General features: G+C 37.9%; 2 protein-coding genes across 4 annotated transcripts; one reads left to right on the forward strand and one right to left on the reverse strand.

Annotated features, from left to right (window-relative positions):
* Positions 1 to 13,135: 13,135 nt before the first annotated feature.
* Positions 13,136 to 18,763, reverse strand: mrasa (muscle RAS oncogene homolog a). Of its 3 annotated transcripts, XM_039682970.2 has the most exons (7): positions 18,646 to 18,763; positions 18,333 to 18,440; positions 16,459 to 16,665; positions 15,275 to 15,428; positions 15,066 to 15,165; positions 14,323 to 14,402; positions 13,136 to 14,136 (listed from the first exon to the last, which is right to left on the reverse strand). In XM_039682970.2, exons 3-7 carry the CDS (start codon positions 16,649 to 16,651, stop codon positions 14,037 to 14,039), a joined length of 627 nt encoding a protein of 208 aa, XP_039538904.1. In that variant the 5' UTR covers positions 16,652 to 16,665; positions 18,333 to 18,440; positions 18,646 to 18,763; the 3' UTR covers positions 13,136 to 14,036. The 3 variants fall into 3 exon arrangements, with proteins under 3 accessions (XP_039538904.1, XP_039538905.1, XP_088989341.1); XM_039682971.2 differs by lacking the exons at positions 18,333 to 18,440; positions 18,646 to 18,763 and adding an exon at positions 17,289 to 17,503; XM_089133215.1 differs by lacking the exon at positions 14,323 to 14,402 and having other exon boundaries at positions 18,333 to 18,751.
* A 477-nt stretch (positions 18,764 to 19,240) lies between these two features.
* On the forward strand, positions 19,241 to 20,778 carry tmem177 (transmembrane protein 177). The gene is made up of 2 exons (XM_039682059.2): positions 19,241 to 19,390; positions 19,660 to 20,778. The coding sequence occupies exon 2, from the start codon at positions 19,675 to 19,677 to the stop codon at positions 20,605 to 20,607; it is 933 nt and encodes a 310-aa protein (XP_039537993.1). The 5' UTR covers positions 19,241 to 19,390; positions 19,660 to 19,674; the 3' UTR covers positions 20,608 to 20,778.
* Positions 20,779 to 21,080: the final 302 nt, after the last annotated feature.

Below are 21,080 nucleotides of genomic sequence, written 5' to 3' on the forward strand. Positions count from 1 at the left end.
AAAGACCCGTATTCATTTCCTATGTTATTTAATGCATGGCTGGACTTTTCTTTTCTTTTTATCTTTTGAGATCAATTTATTTAAGCATTTAATATTCCATTATCTATAAATTTAATGATTTATAAATATTTAAAAAATATTTTTTTTCAATTACCAAAAATATTTTTTTTTCTTTTTTTTTCTAGGTTTTGTGTTACTATATCAAATGTACTTATCAAGCATAATAAAACAAAAGAATAAAGACAACTTTTTGTTAAATTAATCATCTTAGAAGTAATTTAGACAACACATTTAACACTTGAAATGTTTATTTGCCACTTTGTCTCGCATAGCATTCACATGTCACAGATAACTGATAACACTGAAATTGAACTGTGGTGTAGTGTAACTCTATTGAATTGTGGTGAATGTGATCAAAGAAAAGAAAACAGAAAAAATAAAATCACACTGGTACAGCGGCATCTCAAATTGCCATCTTAGTGCTTACATGCCTCACAAATGACAACTACATGTTTGTGCTCCTTGCACACAGGCCTGGTGCTCTGGGAACACCAGCTGCTGAATTGTCTTTAGCAGAGCTGGGCATCATTTCAATCATAGAATGATTTCAGTATAAGAATCATTTCAGCATATGAATGATTATGAACTGTTAGGCCTACTAAATGTAAATAAGCTTTAAAAAACAATCTTTTTTTTAGTGTATAGTTAACATTAGCTAGCTAGAATATGTCAACAGCTAGCTAGCTAATAGTATTGGACATGTTTCTCCTCACAAGTAATTTCTCACTAGGTTTACAAGGTCAAGGTAACCATAGCCTAATATTGAGATATTATGTTGTAATCTTTTACAATATATAAAAAAATGTCTGTGGTTAAAATAAAATAAGATTAATAATAATTTTTGACCTATGTATGTAAAATTGATGTAGAAATAAATAAATAAAAAACCTAACATAATGATTTGTGGAAATTAAAAACAAGATATTTAATGAATACCTGGAATAAGAAATGATTAAAAAAACATATTTTAAATTAAAGATTCAGCAAAGAAACACTCAGACATCACTGAAATAACATAGCAAATAAATATGGGTAATTTTAGACCCATGTATGTAAAATTGATGTAGAAATACAAAAACTGTGTTTGTTTATAAAGTAAGAAAGGAAACATAAACATAATGAGTTGTGTAAATCAAAAAATAAGATATTTAATGAATACCTGGAATAAGAAATGATAAAAAAAACATATATTTTAAAGATTCAGCAAAGAAACACTCAGCCATCACTGAAATAACATAGGAAATGAATACGGGTCTTTTTAGACCCATGTATGTAAAATTGATGTAAAAATACAAAAACTGTGTTTGTTTATAAAGTAAGAAAGGAAACATAAACATAATGAGTTGTGTAAATCAAAAACAAGATATTTAATGAATACCTGGAATAACAAATGATAAAATACATATATTTTAAAGATTCAGCAAAGAAAACACTCAGCCATCACTGAAATACCATAGGAAATGAATACGGGTCTTTTTAGACCCATGTTGCGCATTAGAGGGGTTGCTATACAAAAACTATTTTTATTCAAAAAGTAAGAAAGGAAAAATAAAAATAAGGATTTGTGATGATCAAAAACAAGTTAATTGAGGAATACCTGGAATACTGAATGATGAAATTAATTTCTTGCAAAGATATAGAAAATGAAAACTGAGTCGGGTATATTTAGACCCATGTTGTGCATCAAAGGGTTAAAGGGTTAGTTCACCCAAAAATGAAAATTAAGTCATTAATTACTCACCCCCATGCTGTACCAACCCCGTAAGACCTTCGTTCGTCTTCCGAACACAAATGAAGATATTTTTGATTAAATTTGAGAGCTGTATAACTACCACATTGGCTCCTAAGGGACTGCCTCTTGACGGCCCAGAAAGTCAATGAAGAAAATGTTTAAATATCCCAAGTGACTACCGTGGCTCAACTATATGTTTATCAAGCGACGCGAATACTTTTTGTGCGAAAAAACAAACAAAAATAACGAGTTTATTCGACTATTTCTTTTCTTCCTTGTAGGCCAGAACGAGACTTCCTTATAGATTTCCACGACGCATGCGCGAGATTTGCGATCTGCTTACACCAGTACTACTTCAGATCGCAATTCTAGCGCATGCGTCGTGGAAATCTATAAGGAAGTCTCGTTTGCAAGCGCTCACATTTACTAACACATACACTTCACCAGTGGTGCTAAGCACACGTCATGGAGTGACGTGTGTGCAAAAAAAATACTTCAGCCGGGCCTTAATGTCTGATGTCAGGTTACACTTGAAGCAAATCATCTACACAATTATTTTCCTATTTAATGACAGACAACTTAGTTGTTATGATAATTTTGGTACAAGGCTTATTAGCGTTAGGCTATAGCCTGAAAGGTCTGATTTAGCCTGTGCACTTACAACAGTAACACATTTTTTTTTTTCACCATGACATTTGAGTTCATGATTTTAATGTTTATTTATTTTATTTTTATTTTGTTTGTTTGTGGTAGACTAAATACTAATGACAGACAGTTGATCATTGAATAAAATATTTAAATAAAAATATATTTTGAACCAAAACCTGACATTGATTCGCAGACTTGACATGCGGCCAGTCCGCAGCAAAGGAGCCCAGTGTGAAAGCATCACCTGCCTCCGCAATTTTTCATATCAAAGCAGTGAAGGTGGGGGACGGGGAAGGAAGAGGATAGCATATTAACCAGCAGGGCGCACACAACACACAGACTGGTGTGTGGAGGTGAATTACAGTGAGCCGTTAGAGACGGGAGACCAAAAATAAATAGGCGGTCAATTTTAAAATGAAACGCCAACTAATAAAATTGTCCCCGATTAATTTGCATGGTCAACTTATTCGACTAATCGCAGCAGCACTATTATATACGCTAAGTCACGCCCATACTTGCGGGCTATGATGCTGTGAAGGTGCGAGCGCCCTTGATTGGACGTGACATCACGTCGGGCTCAGTGGTAGGCTGCTGCAGTTCCCGCATGGCAGTCTATGAGCACATTAGACAGTCTAGGTCTGCTAGCAGCTGCACCGCGTTGACAATGAATAGAAAAATTAAGGATAATTTTTTGGCTCCAATATCTTTTAAAAGATTAATCTTCCCCGTATAAGCTAACTTCTCTTCTAGAGAGAACCGAGGTTACGTTTTTTCCATCAGGGACTTTGGAAGCACATGACTTTCATGTTAGTAGCGAACTGACACTTGACTGACACATCATTAATAATGCTTGTTGTGGTATAGAGCACTAATGGTGTTGTTTGTGAGCTTGTCAATGCACACAGAAAGCCAAGTAGGAGAAAAACAGTCCCTCTGGTTCTTGCAATTGCCATTTCAACAGTAAATGTTTATTATTTCAGAAACAATCCTGCTGTTGTGCCTGGGGAGTTAGTGGTTAATTTTCAAATCTCTCTCCTCAGCAAAATCTAGCTGATCTCCCAAGTGGGCAGCTCAGAGCTTCATCAGCATTTGTGCAACATTGTCACATCATTATAGTGAGTCACAGCTGGGAGGCATGAACGTCTTCAGCAGATCCTGTCTGTGATACAGTCCCAGATTGAGGCAATCCAGATTAACCTGCAAATCATCAGTCAATTAAGATAGTCGCTATACCGTTATATATGGAATTACTTTAACATTTAACATTACCTATTGGTTGTATTTTGTGAATAAAATATCCCATCTGTCCTGTAACAAAGCGACATGCATGACCTTTGCAGCAAAAAACCCACGTGAAAATCAGTTCCGTATTCAATGAGATATGATTAATTAAATGCGCTGATCACCTTCTAAACAGATTATACTGAGTGGAGCAGGTGAACGGTTTAAGAAGGTGGCCCCTAGCTCGTTCGTGCCAATAGGCAGTAGCAGTCGATAGGGCGTCTATCTATATGATGTCAATGTGTTTTCCAGTTTGAACGCTGGGCGCTCCGCATAACCCCTAGTGAAGTCTTTATGAGAGTCGCTAAATCATTCATTCAAACTGATATATCTTTTTAAATAATTCAAATTAATTTAATATTTTTGAAATAGGCTGCAACATTTTTTCAGAACCTTTTGTAAATTACATATTGCTTTTATTAAAGGTGCGATGTCACATTTTTTAAGCCAAACGATTTTTTTTGTCACATACAGCAAACATCTCACTAGCCACTAGCTGCCTGGCTTTCATGTACCTCATGTAGCTTTTATGAGGCACACACGCAAGGTCTCTTGCTCTCTCCCTCTATGCCATGCTCTCTCACCATCACTTCCTCCTCACAATCATGACGTAGATCCACAGCTAGATTAATGAGTATAGAAGCACTATTACAATGACCTCCGATTGAAGTGTCAAAAAATTCTGAAATTATCGTACATTTTGAAGCTTATATAAAGTTTAAAAAAAACACAAGCAGACAGAATAAAGTTAAAAAAACACAAGCAGGTTATAACTGGTGTGTTTTATGTGATAGATCAAAATGTGAATATATTTAGAGGCTTTGTTAACCACAGACCTTATTTCGGGCGATTTAGCAAAAACCCATTCAAAAAAACCCATAGGGAACCGGAAGTGCTAAAATGCTTACTCATTTCCGTGTTTTGGCCTACAAAGTGACGTCGTAACTTTGTAACAAAGTGACGTTGTAACAGCACTCTATACTGAGAACGAAAACGAGAAGTGACGTTGGGGATAGCGCTGCACAACGTAACGCTTTTTGACTTTTTCAGTTTGTGCTTAGGGTGTTTAGAGTTTTTATTTTTTCCCACGATTTCCCATATGTCTAGTACAATTATGTGGTTTTGTTTTATTAATACAGTGTATACTTCTTTCTTGATTTACCCTGAAAGAATGGAAGTGAAATGTGACATCATGCCCCATTGGTGGGGTATATTGTAACATGTGAGGGGCAGATTGTAACATATGATGGCTTAAATGCTATCTGATCAAATAAAAACAATTATCAAACCAAAATATTTCTTTATAGAATACAATTATTAACGTTTTCATTTAAAATCATTTTTATTGTAAATTATTTTTGAAATTTCTCATTTTTGAGTTTGAAAACAAACACACCGGAAAACACAGCTATGCAGCATAGTTCAAAATAAAATAATAATTCATAATTTCTGAACATTGACTGTCAGTCTTTATTTACGTTTCTCGAGTTTTCTCAATAGAATTCATAAAAGTAAAAAATATAATAGCATATTTCTAATAGGGGCACATTGTAATGCAGTGTTACAACATGCTTAAACGGTCCAATGAGGTTTAAATCCTGTCTTCTGCTAGTTAGTTAAGCATTAAAGAACTATAGACTATCAACTGTTAAACAACAGACTGAGATTAAAATAAAATCAGATTTGTCTAATTTTAAATGAACACAAAAAATAGAGATGACAAATTCTAACTTAGACAAAATGACAAAAAATAACTTAAGTACGAAATGTACTTTTGTTATGCTTAAATAAATGTTCAGTGTTATCTTACAAAGATTTCGGAAATCTCTCCAGTAGCACCTCATTGTACACGAGATCAAGGGGGCGGAGTTGGATCCAGATCAAAGGGGTGGAGATGGGTAGAATTAGGGGCGGGGTTAGGGATCAGGGGGCAGAGATGGGTAGGTTTAGGTGTATGTAAGGTGGGAGGAGTTTTGGGAATTTTGGCACATTTTTTCTCTATAGTGGCAACTAAATACACCAAGTTTCGTCATGCTAGCATGTTTGGAAGTATTCAAAACGGTAACACTTTAAAATAATGGTCCGTAGTTAACAAGTAGCTATGCAGGAAGTAATATGTAGTACTGCATTAACACCGAAGTTAATACTATTAACTAATATGGAAGCAATATTAACTAAGCATTAAGTAATAGGTAATGTAGTACAAAGGTAGTTCCTTGGTAGGTATTTGATTGTTACTAACGAAATATATCCTCATTGAGAACTACTTGTGAACTAAGAAACAATAACCAATTAATTACTAATCACAAAAGTAACATGTCTAAAAAGTGAACAATTGTGGGGGTTTTATACACTTAACATGGTCATAACATTTCAGAAGCATGTGCCTCAAATGGGTTCTTTGTGGAACCAGTTTATTAAGTTTATACATCCCCCCAAATACATTAGCTAGGTTGAGATTGTGACCACTACTCTTGCCAGGATGGACGCATGTTCTCTGTTTATTTAAAACTTAAACATAAAATAATCCTAATAAAGACAGTTTTTAAAAATAAACCTTATATAATTAGGAAGTGATGCTGACACTCTCATGATTGGATTAGTTCTCTATTATGAGCTCTATTGAATGTCAGTCACATATATCTCAGACTCCAAAGACCTATAAATTTATGTTACAGTAGCTGCCTAAGGAGGACTTCTCTTTAGGACATGAATATAAACATTGATGTTCGCTTGTCAAAAACAATTTGTATCTTTAATGAAGAAATTGGCTGCATTTATGTTACGATAAGCCCAAAACCACATCTTCCAGATTACAGTTTGTTAGAATATTAGTGCCTCACAGAACCTGTACAGTATGTGTCAAATATAAAATTAAATAACTTGTATCATTTGTGAAAAACATGTTAACTCCTCAATAACTACTTAAGCGTTACCATGTCATCCCGCAGGAACTACTAGTGATGTGGCCCATTATTTTAAAGTGAAAAACAAGTTAACTCCTAACTAACTACAAGCGTTACCTTGTCATCCCGCAATGTTTACACAAGGTAACATAATAGTGAACTAATTATTTAAGGTTTATTTTTTAAAAACTGTCATTATTAGTATTATTTTATGTTTAAGTTTTAAATAAACAGAGAACATGCGTCCATCCTGACAAGAGTAGTGGTCACAATCTCAACCTAGCTAATGTATTTGGGGGGATGTATAAACTTCATAAACTTGTTTCCACAAAGAACCCATTTGAGGCACATGCTTCTGAAATGTTATGATCATGTTAAGAGTAAAACCCCCACAATTGTTCACTTTTTAGACATGTTACTTTTGTGATTAGTAATTAATTGGTTATTATTTCTTAGTTCACAGGTAGTTCTCAATGAGGATATATTTCTTTAGTAATACTCAAATACCTACCAAGGAACTACCTTTGTACTAAATTACCAGCCCGATCTCATGAAAGTTCGTGTCTATGGCACGAATGTCATTTCTCGTGGCATTTATACGCCAAAAACAGTTTTTGCGTGTATTTGGCACGCGATTTTCGCGTACATATGATACGCACTTTTTTGCGTATAACGCACGAACTCCCCACCCCCCTCCCCCCTAAACCTAACCCAGGGTTTTTTAGTGCGTACCATATACACGAAAAAAACACTTTTGGCGTATAAATGCCACGAGAAATGACACTCGTGGTATAGATACGCATCTTCATGAGACTGTGTTCTATTACTTAATGCTTAGTTAATATTGCTTCCATATTAGTTAATAGTATTAAGTTCGGTGTTAATGCAGTACTACCTATTACTTCCTGCATAGCTACTTGTTAACTACGGACCATTATTTTAAAGTGTTACCTTTAAAACAAGTGTGCTACAACTAGCACCGTGCTCCCTATACCCAACATCACTCAGAGCACATTTGGTAATACAGCGGTATTGTGATTAAATGAATACAATGATTTGTGGTGGAATTGGCTGTGATTTAAGGCCAAGGGGCGCCAGGTAAAATCTATGAAGGATGTTAAAGCCAGACTCGGAGAACAGAGTGAACACAGTCCTCTGGAACAAAAGCAAAAAAATTAAAAATTAAAAAATAAAATAAAAGCAAAAGCCTTGGTTTGAAGCCTCGTTATTCTAGGAGAAAAGACAATACGTTACTAAATTTAAAAAAAAGACTCACATTCTTGTTTTTATATATTATTCAACATTAAACAGAACTGACTCATTTCTAATCCATGGGAAAGTACAGCACATAAAATCGTCTAATACTAACATATAACGAGTCTGCTTCAATATAAACTACACTAAACAATATGCTTTTTGATTTGTATCATCTTCCAACCCTGTTCCCCTCTCTTATATCTAGATACAGGCTACATTTATATTTTCATGTTCTGTCTACCACTGGCAAATGCCAAATAAATGATTTCAGCATTAAACAACAAAACATAGGCTACATTATTATGGGTGTGTTGTATATTAACGCGTTATTATTGTTCTTACAGACCTTTTATATTTTCAAGAAGAAACTGATCATTTTGATCGCTGTTTTAGGATTCGAATGAAACTTTAAGTCAGCTCAATAAAAATGTCTGTACTTTACTGCCACCTGCTGGTAAATACAAGCGTATCCTGGTGTCCTTTTTGTTTTGGAAATGCATTCACTGCCCGATATCCATAATATAAGCATTTACTAGATGTAAAGCGTACTAACCTAAAACAAATATTTATATTCAAAAGCAAGTTATCTTGTAAAAATCTATGCTTGGCTACATTGTGTATAAAGAAGTATTTATATAAAACCCCATCACTAACAATCCATCATAATAGATTTACTTTTTAATCCAAGGCAAATTAAAATGTAATTTTCTCTTGAGCAGCTTTCTCACAATGACTTGCACATTGAAACACTTTAAAATCTTATCAGGGTGAGAGAAAAAAAAGAGCAAACAAAGCATTTGTTGCACAACAATTCAAACCTGACATCTCAGATTAAACAAATGTTGGTTCTGTTCATTATGGTATAGAGACGCTTAGAGATAACAATTAATTAAATAGGCATGCCATTGTAAAACAAGTAATGCAATAAACAATCTTTCCATTCATTCACAAATCTATTTTTTTTTTTTATCACAGTACAAAAAACCCATTAGACCCATGATGACCTCTGGATGCAAAACGACTCCCTTCATCATTTACAAGCAGAGCATGCAGACAGTGATTAATGCTTGACAAACATGCTTGACATGGGATTGGATTGGTATGAACTCTGATCTAGTGTACAGAAGTGAACTAATACACCAGTTTATGACATCACTGAGAGTGTTGTTCTAATTATGAAGTGTTTCATGTAATTGACTAACCAAAGGAAAAACAACAATATTTATAGGGGAGCAAAATGATTTTTACTTTTATTTAACCTTATACAAATCAAGCCAGAGAGTCATTGTAAGGCATCTATTCACCTGTGAAAATGTATCTCCATTTACTGTCAATTTAGTCCAATGTCAATGTTAAACAAATTCTAACAGAGCTTGGATATGTTGAACTCTCCAGCTAAATAGACATGATGTTTCAAAACAACAACAACAACAACAACAAACAAACAAACAAACAAACAACAGATCACAGCACGGACTGATATTGTGCCTTAGGCTACAGATTTACGTATCAATATAAAATTGGGTGCGCAGAGCAAAGATGTTTTGAACATTACAATACACCATTTGGCTTAACAGCAGGGATCAGCTTCTTCTGCGCTTTGGGCACAGCTAGATGAGCCAGTGGCTAAGAAACGAATCGGTTACCTAACGTAACCTCGGTTCTCTCTAGATGAGGGAACGAGTATTGCGTAAGCTAGCTTACGCTACGGGAAAGATTCAGAATCATCTTTGCTGAGAAGTTGAAGCCAAAAAATTATTCCATAATTTTGTAATCATTGTCAACGCAGAGGCAGACCATGAGCGGGGCTAGCTAGCAGCTCATTGGTTCGCTCAGAGAAAATGCACGAGCCTATGGGAGAGCGGCGCTGAGCCCGCGGCCAATGAGGGGGGAAGCACATAGGGGGAAGCACAAGGGGCGAACCGGTTGTGATAGGACTCCCAATAGTGCAGCTTCTTATAGGAGAGCTGTATAGTATTAGACCGCTAGTAATTTCGCCTGTAAGGCGGGGACTTCCAAGTTATAGAATCTGACAAAGGTGGAGGGGGAGGCCTATCCCGCAGCCACACAAATGTCGTGAATGGAAATTCCGCAGGACCATGCCCACGATGAGGCCAAACAGCTGCTCCGAGCGTCTGAACGCAGCAGCGCGTGTAGTGTACACTCTCAGAGCCCGGACCGGGCAGAGGCGATCAGCGTCACGCTCGCTATCGGATGCAGGCAGAGCCGATAGAGAAATCACTTGCGCCCTGAAGGGGGTACCAATCGCTTATGGAATATAACCGTGTCTAGGTTTAAGAATGACAATGGAGTCAGGTCCAAACTCAAGACACGCGGCGCTTGAAGACAGCGCGTGAATGTCCCCCACGCGTTTTACTGAGGCGAGGGCAGTCAGAAAAACGTTTTTCAGCGAGAGGTATTTTAGATCCACGGACTCGAGTCGTTCAAACGGTGGGGCTTTCAAAGCTTCTAGAACTATAGAAAAATCCCAGACCGGTTCATCCTTCTGGCTCCCCTGAGAAAGCGGATGATTAGCTCGTCTTTGCCCAAAGACTGGGCGCGCCGGGGTTCAGCGAACGCCGCGACGGCTGCCACGTAAACCTTTAGAGTGGATGGGGACCTGCCCTTATCCAGCATCTCCTGAAGGAACACGAGCAAAGACGAAACCTCGCGCGTCCGTGGGTCCAAGTTTTTGTCGGTGCACCATCTAAAGTTAGAGAACACAGACCATTTTGCAGCATAGATCTTTCTAGTAGATTCCGCTCTGGCATGTTTGATCGTGTTCAGAACTCATTCTGGCAAATCGAAGAGTAGTCGTTGGTCACCCATGCATGAAGCGCCCAGCGCTGCGGATGGGGATGCCAGATCGTGCCGCGAGCTTGAGTGAGATCTGCTCTGATTGGAATGGGCCACGGGGCTGTCTGCGACAGCTGCGTGAGCTCCGGGAATCAAATCTGATTCTCCCAGCGCGGAGCTATGAGGAGCACCGGGTGGCGTGTGTCCCTGATTCTCTGAATGACCTGCGGTAGTAGAGAGATCGGTGGAAAAGCATAGAGCGGGCGGCGGGACAATCCTGGGTTAACGCGTCCGCGCTCTTTGAAAAGAATATCGGGCAGTGAGCGTTCTCTTCTGACGCGAAAAGATCTGTCTCTGCTCTGCCGAATAGGCGCCACAATGTTAGAACTGTTTGAGTGTGCAGGGACCATTCTCCGGGGGAGACAAGGTTTCTGGACAACATGTCTGGACCGTCGTTCAGATTGCCCGGTACGTGCGTCGCTCTGAGCGAGAGCAGGTGACTCTGGGACCACAATAGGATGCGGCGCGTCAGATGAAAGAGATTCTTGGATCTGACCCCGCCCTGACGGTTGATGTAGGAAACCACGGCCATATTGTCTGAGCCCTCGCAGACCGCACCCCAACCCGTGTTGGATGCATCTGTCGAGATGACTTTTCGGCGAGAAAAGGTTCCCATGGTAACGCCCCTCTGAAACCAATCGGTTACTGACCATGGTTGCAGTGCAGTGATACATGTATGTGTAACCTTGATAATCTGGCGGCCCGTAGTCCACTCGCGACTGTGACTGTGAGCATTTTGAACGGTCTCTTCATGAGCGCTTTGTTCAAGACCCTGAGATCTAAGATCGGCCTGAGGCCGCCGTCTTTCTTGGGAACAAGAAAATAACGGCCGCAAAACCCCGACTCGGTCATAGATGGCGGAACTCTCTCTATTGCGCCCTTCTGCAGCAGCTTCGCTATTTCTGAGCGGAGCGTTTTACAGCTGGGCTGACAGCGGATTCGAGCCGAACGCGCGAACGGCGACGAAACTGTAAAAGATAGCCATTCTTTATGATGCTTAAAACCCACGGAAAGATGCCGGGAATGGCTTCCCACGCTTCGCAGCATGCGGCTAGCGGTTGAATGGCAATTTCGCCCTGATTGCTGGACATAGCGGGCTGGACACTGTGTGTGGGCGCGCTAAGAGTGTGTGTGGCAACGGGACTTACACTAGTAGTTTTTGGGCCGTGAGACAGAGCGAGCAGACGGGGGACACGCGCATGGGCGTGTTTGTGTTTTCTGCTACTAGAGCGGTCAGTGGCCTCTCTGTGGGAGACACGGGGCATATGGTGTTGAGTGAACACATGCTTGTGGGCACATTATTTACACTTGAGGCTTTTAGTGGATGGAATAAAGCAAAAAGTATACGGCGCCGGACGGCGCTAGCTTGCAGGACCGCTGAAGGTGGCAGACGGCCGGCTTCCTCAGTCTCCGGAGCTTGCTAGAAAGTGCCTTCTTCGATGACGGCGGCTTCTACCCAGGGTAGCGGATGCGTGTTGCTCGCTGAATGATGAACAATCGACGACTGATCGTGGCGTGGGAGAGCCAGTTTTATACACTATAGCCACGCCCCTTTCGGCGGGCTCTGACGCAATGAGCGAGCGCCGTCCCCTCATTGGCCGCGGGCTCAGCGCCGCTCTCCCATAGGCTCGTGCATTTTCTCTGAGCAAACCAATGAGCTGCTAGCTAGCCCCGCTCATGGTCTGCCTCAGAGATACTGCGTTGACAATGATTACAAAATTATGTAATAATTTTTTGGCTTCAACTTCTCAGCAAAGATGAATCTTTCCCGTAGCGTAAGCTAGCTCGTAGGCTCTCGTAAGAGAACTGATTGTTTATCCCACAGGCAAAGACGCATAAATTGGTCCAATGTAGAGGAAACTGAGGCACATGCGGTTTGACAAACTGTTGAATACTGAAGATTTATCAAGAATAAAATTTTTCTTCACATATTTTCTTCACACTGCCTTGGCGACCTTCAGTCACAATGTATGCTAAATGTAATGGTTTATCTCTGTTCATATGTTTGGGGTTGGCAACTTTCTTTAATGTTTTTGAAAGAAATCCTTTATGCTCACCAAGCCAAGGCTGCATTTATTTGATAAAAAACAAACAAAAAATACAGTAAAAACAACAATGTTTTTACAATTTAAAATAACCGTTTTCTATTTGCACATTTTAAAATATAATGTTTTCATATATGATGGCAAAAGCTAAAATTTTTAAGCATCATTACAATAGTCTTCAGTGTCACATGATCCTTCAGAAATTATTCTGATATGCTGATACGGCACTCAAGAAACTCTCTCTATATGTCAGAGAATCCGAAGTTGCAAAATCATTCAAAGTAGTGAGTGTTTCTGAGAAAAATGCTCACTGTTTTTTTTGTGTGTGTGTGTGTGTGTGTGTGTGTGTGTTTTAATACTGCTTACAGAGCTGTCACATGAGATGTGAATGTATTTCTCAGAATGTATTTCAGTGGTATCTGTTAAGTAGTGGGGATTTCTCTGTGTGGTAGCCTATTATAAAACAAAAGTCTTAGAGCACCTGTAAAGTGTGCAATACATGTGTCTCTAACATCACAAGTCAACTTTAAACAGCAAAAGCCAACAAGCAAATACTGAAAGTGCAAAAAGACTTGCATTTGTCTGCTAGTGCAAATAGCCCATCCATAGTTTTAAGTAATTTTTGTACTTAAGGCCATTTTGAAGACGCATCTAACACTCTATGACACTAAAAGTCAAAGAAGTTTGACTATAGCTATATTCTTTTGTGAATAAATATCCATTTGTGAGGTTTATTATAGCTATTTTTGAAGGTTAAACAACAATTTCCCTTCATATTTGTGGTAACTACTGAAAACAAAATGCTCTACAAAATAATCATCCACATAATTATTATATGAGCGTTTTGGAGCTGCACATAATTTTTATGTAGGTGTGTAAACGATTGCGGTGTATGGTTTTGGTATTGATGCATCTCTCTGGGTAGCTCCACCCACAGTGCAATCTCACTGGACACAGATTTCGCTTCAAATAGTATATTAAACATCAATCATGTTCTGACTGGCTGTGATCTTTGTTGTTTCAGACAGTGCTTCCATGGACGTGTTGAACTGATTGTTCCTCCTTTGTCTGGCAGTAGTGATTCCTTCACTCACCTAATATGCTTGCCTGAGACAGGAAGAGATAGTATGGCTTCATCATGCCAGTTCTTTTAATAGTCTGTGGTCCTCTGATTAGTGCAGATCTCTATTCAGTCCCCTCTGCCATTTCATCTTGCCAAACGCTGATGATTTCAACAGAAGAGACTCAATATCACAGTATCACACAGTGAAGCTTGTGAGAACTCATGGCTCTGTCCCCACGCCACTTCGTCTTTTTCTTGTTTTTTAGAATATGCTCTGGAACTTGCTGTCTAAAAAGGCAAAGCATAAAATATAAGGGAAATTTTAATATAAAAACTCTGAAAATTTTAACTGCACTTATAATGCCCCAAAATGCTGTCTGGATAGGCAGAAATAGATAACGTTTTTATCTTTTACTGTGCATCATTATGAGAAGACAAACCCCTGAAAAATGTGAGATTATGAGTTTTATTCACCTGATAACTCTGACTAGTTCATGAAAAGCTCTTTCCACATTCATTGGGGGATCCTTGGCACTTGTTTCAATGTAAGTAATCTAAAGAAATTGTTCAGAAATGCAAATTATTGCAATGAAGTCACTCACATTTACTTCAGCCTTTAAAAAGAGTAGAAGATAAACAATTGTGAGACTGTAAATTTTTATATTTTTTTTCTTTAAGATTTTAGATAAACTGTTAATGATGTACATAATATCAGAATAATTAAAAAATAAAAATACTATTCACAAGTTTGGAGTCAGTAAGATTAGGTTTTTTCCCCCAAAGAAATCAAAACCTTATCTCAGCAAGAATGCTATAATTGATCAAGTGACAGTAGTAACAAAATGTTTGCATATAAATAAATGCTGTTCTTTTAAACTTTCTATTCATCCTGACAAAATAATAATAATAATAAAATAAATACTTTATATATTTAGAGATATATATATAATACTGTATACTGTAAATATATATACTGCTATATATATATATATATATATATAGCAGTATTTGAGTGTTATTCACTGAAAATCTCCCCTTCTTCTACAGAAGAAAGTCAAACAGGTTTGAAATGGGGTGAGTATATTATGACTGGATTTTCATTTTTGGGTGAACTAACCCATTAACCACTGTCAGTCAACAGAAACACACACATAAGCACACACACTGAAAATTGTCATTCTCACATAAAGTAATGCTTCGATATCTGACGGACTCACGTTGTGTTTGGCGGCCATCTCACAGCCCTGTTCATTTGTCACTTTCCTCAGATGCACCAGGTCCACTTTGTTAGCCACCAAAACCATGGGGAAAGACTCTCTGGTGCAGACACGAAAGAAACATTACTTAGACATTTTTTGTTAGGAGAAGTCTATTCAAATTTGTGTAGTGGTCTTGAGTTTTGTATGAAGTAAACATGATCTCTGACCGGTCTTTCACTCGAAGGATGAGCTGGTGGAACCGGTCGACATGTTCAAAGCTGGCCTTATCTGTCACAGAGAACACAATGAGGAATCCGTCACCAGTCCTCATGTACTGCTCTCGCATGGCGCTAAATTCCTCTTGACCTGCTGTGTCTAAAACTGCAAGAAGCAAAGGTAAACATAATATGTGTAAAATATTATCTGGAAAATGTTTACAGAATGTCTTTCTGTAAGTAGGCTATGTCTGTGCATATATAAAGTATGCGTATATATGCACACACTGTATATATACAGTTGCAATCGAAATTATTCAATCCCCATTGCAAATCAGGTTTATTGGCAAAATGTACAGACGTTCAGCAATTTGCAACGAACAAATCAAACTAAAGTAATTTAAATAGCTCAACACAACAAATGTTTTCCCAAAATTTAACTGAAAATGCAACTTTTAATGACTTCTGCAGTTTCAAAATGACACAACCCCCTGAATAGAATCCCTCAAAACTATGGAATGCCAAAGCTGACTTAATTAAAAATAAATAAATACATAACTAAATATGTGAAGAAATGTAAAAAAGCAAAAATACATAAATAAATACATGAAGAAATGTAAAAAAAGTACAAATAAATAAGTATTTATACTTTTATTTCCTTATTTATGTATAATTGTATTTTTTCAGTTGCCCTTTAACGGAAAGATGTAGAGTATTTCAAATATTGCGCCATTACTTTGGATCAAAATCTCAACTTCAGCCAGCACACTCTAGGGGTTTAAAAGTGTTGTCAACAAAGACTAACAACTATTCGTAAACTTAGACGCTTGTCTGTTCAGCCATGTTTTCTTCTTTTTTTATCACAGTATTTCAAAGCAGAATGCAGAATGTATGTTAAATTCGGTACATTTGACCTTTCTGTATTATTTTATCTAAACTGAGCATAACTGAACCAACTTCAATCAGTTCGAAATCATTTAAAAAGGCAAGCAACTGAATCTAGTTTTAGCTGGATTTTCCATTAGGCATGACATGTGCCGTAATGAGGCTAATGATTATACAGTAGCTTGATACACGGTAGGCCTACTGATAAGGCTGCAAATACGCATAACAATATGAGAGCACTAAAAGCATGAGTATTACTTATAAATAATACAGAAAAACACCACAGATACTAATGAGGTATTGGCACATACCGTCCAAAATAGCCCACTGGCCATCGATCTCTGTGTGTTTCAAGTAGGAGTCTTCAATAGTAGGATCGTAATCTGGCACAAAAATCTTTTGGAAAAACTGGATGGTAAGAGCACTTTTTCCAACGCCTCCATCTCCAACAACCACCAATTTGTACGTCGGGAGGTTGTCGCTAGGGACCGCACTGGTTGCCATGATAACAGCTACACCTGAGGAGAGGAGAGGAGAATCTGATCCTTGAACAGGATTTAAGCCCAAGCATTGAGGACAGTTATGAGCGCCTCTTTTGATTTATGTCAAATAAAGTATCAATTCAAAGTAACAAGTTCAAATGAGGTTTTGTGTTGGTTGGGAACAGTTCTGCAGAGAGCTAATTTAGGATAGAGGGATATGGTCTAGATGCAGACATTGTGCTTCTTTGTAATTGCTGTTATTTTCTGCACAACACAAGCCTTGAATCTTCAAAGCCCAAGTCTATTTTATTTTTGTTTACGGTAAAAAAAAAGAAAGAAAAAATAATTAGGCTACACTCTATTAAAGCTCCATGAAGTTTATATGTGAGGATGGGAAATTCATATATTATTATAAAAAATCAGATCTATCCCTGCAAATGTCTGCAAGCACTATATTTTATTTTATGGCAATCAAAAAATCAATTTGCAAATCAAAATCCAACAAATCACAAGAAAACAAGGACTGGCTGTGTTCAATTCAGGCAATTCTTAAGCAAGTTCCCCAATGTTTTTACGTACAGAGTTATCGTAAAATAGCAATTTGTAATTACAGGTTGTATGATAATACATAATAATAAAGTAAAAACACATTTTCTTACCTAAAAAGACAACTCTAACAGAAAGAAGAGGAACTCAGCTAGGTTAATGAAGTGTTTGTCTGGCCCGTGAGCAGGGCACTGTGGGCTATTCAGGAGGAAAAGTCTGTCAGTGGGTGACGGCCTCCCCTTCCTGCGGTCCACAATGTGAGGAAGGAGTAAACTTCCTTCCTAATTCCAGCAGGCCTGGATATTTGAGTGATCTCTCTTTCATAAGGAAGCTATGAGACACCTCTCAATCAGACACACCCATGAGAGAGACCCCAAATTGACCTCTTAAGATGACAAGCAAGCAAACACTTCATGTACTGTACGTGTAGGCATCATGCACAGTTCGCCCAAAAAAAATTAAAATTGTCATTTACACCATCGTATCATTCCATATGACTTTTTTTCTTGAGTGGAAAGTCTTTTTCACTGTTTCAGATTTTCTCCATCAAGAAGTCAATTCCAAGTGCAATGATAAAGTGTCACTGTGAGTTTTAACTTTCCTAAATAAAGACCTTTTTAACTTTTTTATTATATAATTCCCTAACCCTGACTTTTTATCACCATTATTACTTTTTTATCTCATAATTATGGCTTTTATGTTTCTAATTATTATTTACCAAAGCATGATTTGTTTTTCTTTATATGTCATTGAAATAAGTACACAATTTCACTCTATGCAGGAACTTCCCTAATATTATTACAAATCATACATTTTCTAAATGTATCATTACATTACTTCCACCAGATGTAAAGCAATTTTTTAGTTTTAGCTCGGATATTATGGATATTTCATGCGCCCTTTCATCAGAGATGACGTCACTTTTTAACGCAGCGTGATGACGTTAGTTAGATCAGTCCCAATGAATATTCAGCTTTCAGAGTTTATTTCAAAGTCTCGTTTACTAAACATCTTTGATGATTATACGAGCAGTTTATACCCGAGGGGTGTAAACAGACAACCGTATATGTCTGAAATTAAACATATGAGTGTGATTCTTCTGAAAATGATCATCAAAAGCCATAATCAAACTCTGGCAGGCAGGAAACTTAACTTACCAGTGCTGTGTTGGTTAATTTACCAAGTGTGCAAATATCCAGACTCCTCCTCGACATCCTTGTATATTTAAGTTCAGAATAATCAACGGGATTGTAGTGAAGAAAGGCCTGTTCAGATTAAATGAAATATTAAAACATTTACCCCGCCCTTATGAAATTACGGAGTAACAAACTTCACATCGCAACTGCTGATGCTATAAATAGCATGGTTTCGATGGGGTGGATGGATGCGTTTCTTTTGCCACTATTACAGAGCAGTCACTATTTTGTTTGGCTATATATGTATCTGATACAAACAACCGTGAACATATACCCAGATCTTTTCCTAAAACACCGTCTTCTTCAAAACATGTACATCGTCGAATAAACGGAACTCTTTCTTCCCCACACACGCAAATGGACTGTTCCTCTGTGTGAAGCTTCATTTTTTTACAGTCTATGGTGAAGCCTCATCATCACTTTTAAAGCGGCAGATAAATGTATATTTTATTACAGTACGATTTATGACATATGATGTGCAAAATAAACATTTCAAATACCTTTCTCTACGTTAAGGGTTCTCTATTTATTTTAAAAAGACGAGGCTTAGTAATGGTAACTTTTCAAATTATTATTATTATTATTTCTATTATTATTAAAAAAGAAGAAAAAGAAGTGTAGGCGTTGTCATGTCACGTTTACAATTGGATGAGGTTGAATAACAGACAAAAAGTTGCGCTAACATCCGTGTGAAATTAATAAGAGTATGTTGTGGACGCGTGTGCTCAAGTTAGATCAAGTTAAACACATAAGACAAGACTTTTCATTGGGACATGTTTTGTCTTATTGGATTATACGCGTGATTATATTCAGACAACTATACAAAATGGAGAGTTAAAATTGGTCCAATTTGATTTACCTATCAACGCCCATTTTAGTAATACAATTTTTTACACTCTTATTTTTTATTCTAATCCTTATTATATTTCCACATCGTCCGTGGTGTCGTAAAAGTGTCGTAAAGTTGTTTCCATAACACTCAACGTGCTGTCCTTGTGAGAATGAAAGCAAAGTAGCAAGTAAGAGTATACTAATGGTTTTATGCTCATTAATCGATAATTGTTTCCAAAGATTTTACAGAAACCTTATTTGAAAATGTGCGGAAAATGTATGCATTCTAAAAATATAAAAACGTAGCTATAGGAGTTGGGGAAAAGGGCTTGCGATAGGACAAGGGCTTGCGATTGCATAATTGAATATGTGCAATATTCATATGTAGCCTGCATGGCATGTTAATACTATTTGACAAGATTTATGATTACTACATTTTGTCATTTTTTCTTGACAGTTTGGCAATAGAAAGATGGCTTCGCGTTTTCTGAGATTCTCTGTGTTTATTCAGAAGTATCGGACACCACTGCTCCTTGTCGGATGTGGAGGGGTCTTCTCTGCCAACATTTTTTATCATGTTTTCCCAGATCATACATACAGAAAAGTGTACCAGGCCTGGCACAAAGGAGAACCTGCCAGCCTGTCAGAGAAGCTTGAGAACGTCTTTCAGGAGGTGTTGAAAGATTCTGCTGTAAGCTCCCCTAAAAACTTTAGTGCATTTGCCTCTTTCGGCTTTCATCCAGTAGGGGCTGGTGTTCCATGGCTTCCCTCTGGAGCACAGATCGGCCTCCCAGCCAACTTCAACAGCACCACTGAGGAACTAGCGGGCATCACCAATCGCACTATTCTCATCAATGGCAAAGAGCTGGAGTGGGACAGCGACTTGGGCATTGCTCTCAAAAATTCCCTGGTGTTCTCTCCAGAGGCACAGAAGTTTGCTATAGCCCGAGAAGTGGCCCGACTGGGGGCTGGGGGTCCCGTGTTACACGCTGCAGTAGCTCCAGCATGTCTGGCTGGAGCTTGTATATATAGCGTAGCCCTCAAGCAGATCTTTGGGCTTCAGGCTGGGTCCATCGTCTTCAGGGTCGGTGTTAATGTGGTTGCACTGGGTTTAGGAGTCGTGTCGTACATCATGACTTCTGATGCTCTGAGCCAGTGGTTAGACTACAGCTCGGACCACCGTGCGGCATGTCTGTCTAGCGATTATGCAAAGGGTGGCTTAGAGTTCTATGAGAAAATCTTGACACGGAACAAGACCCTGCGCTCTTTGATGGGCCCTAAAGGAGAAGAGATGTACGCCCCCAGTGGAAACTTGTTTCCTGGGAACCTGCTGCAACTCAGACATGCAACTTACACATCTAGACGGGATGGGATTTTAAATGTTTTGAAAAATGAGAAAGTATGAACTGCCCAAATATATTTAAAACCATATATGTTAAGTATTAGCTCTTTTTAACATGTGAAAATCATACAGTGTTTGTAAAAGAGATTGTATGTACAATGCAATTGAATTGGTACAACACACCACTGGATACTATTGTCTCCTCTTTTACATTAATAAACAAACTTGTGTTTATGATGTTGTAGTTAACATCTGTCTAGGTTTCACGTTTCTTATTAGTTAAGAGACACTAGGCTACTGGCTGTATATATTATGTAAACAATATGCCATATACATTTTTTTTTTCTAAATCACCCAATGACATATGAAATTGTTAATTTGAAATTTAAATTATTAAAAAAAATGTATAATCTTCCTTTTAGTACTGTGTTTTAAATCTAAATGATCTTGGACGTAGTCTAGTTTTGGTCACATTAAAAAAAAAAGTTTGCTGTTGGCACATGCCTACATACAAACCTTAGTGTGGGTGACAGCTG

The sequence above is a fragment of the Pimephales promelas genome, chromosome 7 (genome assembly GCF_988280905.1).
Source record: "Pimephales promelas chromosome 7, fPimPro1.hap1.1, whole genome shotgun sequence".
Taxonomy (NCBI): Eukaryota; Metazoa; Chordata; class Actinopteri; order Cypriniformes; family Leuciscidae; genus Pimephales; species Pimephales promelas.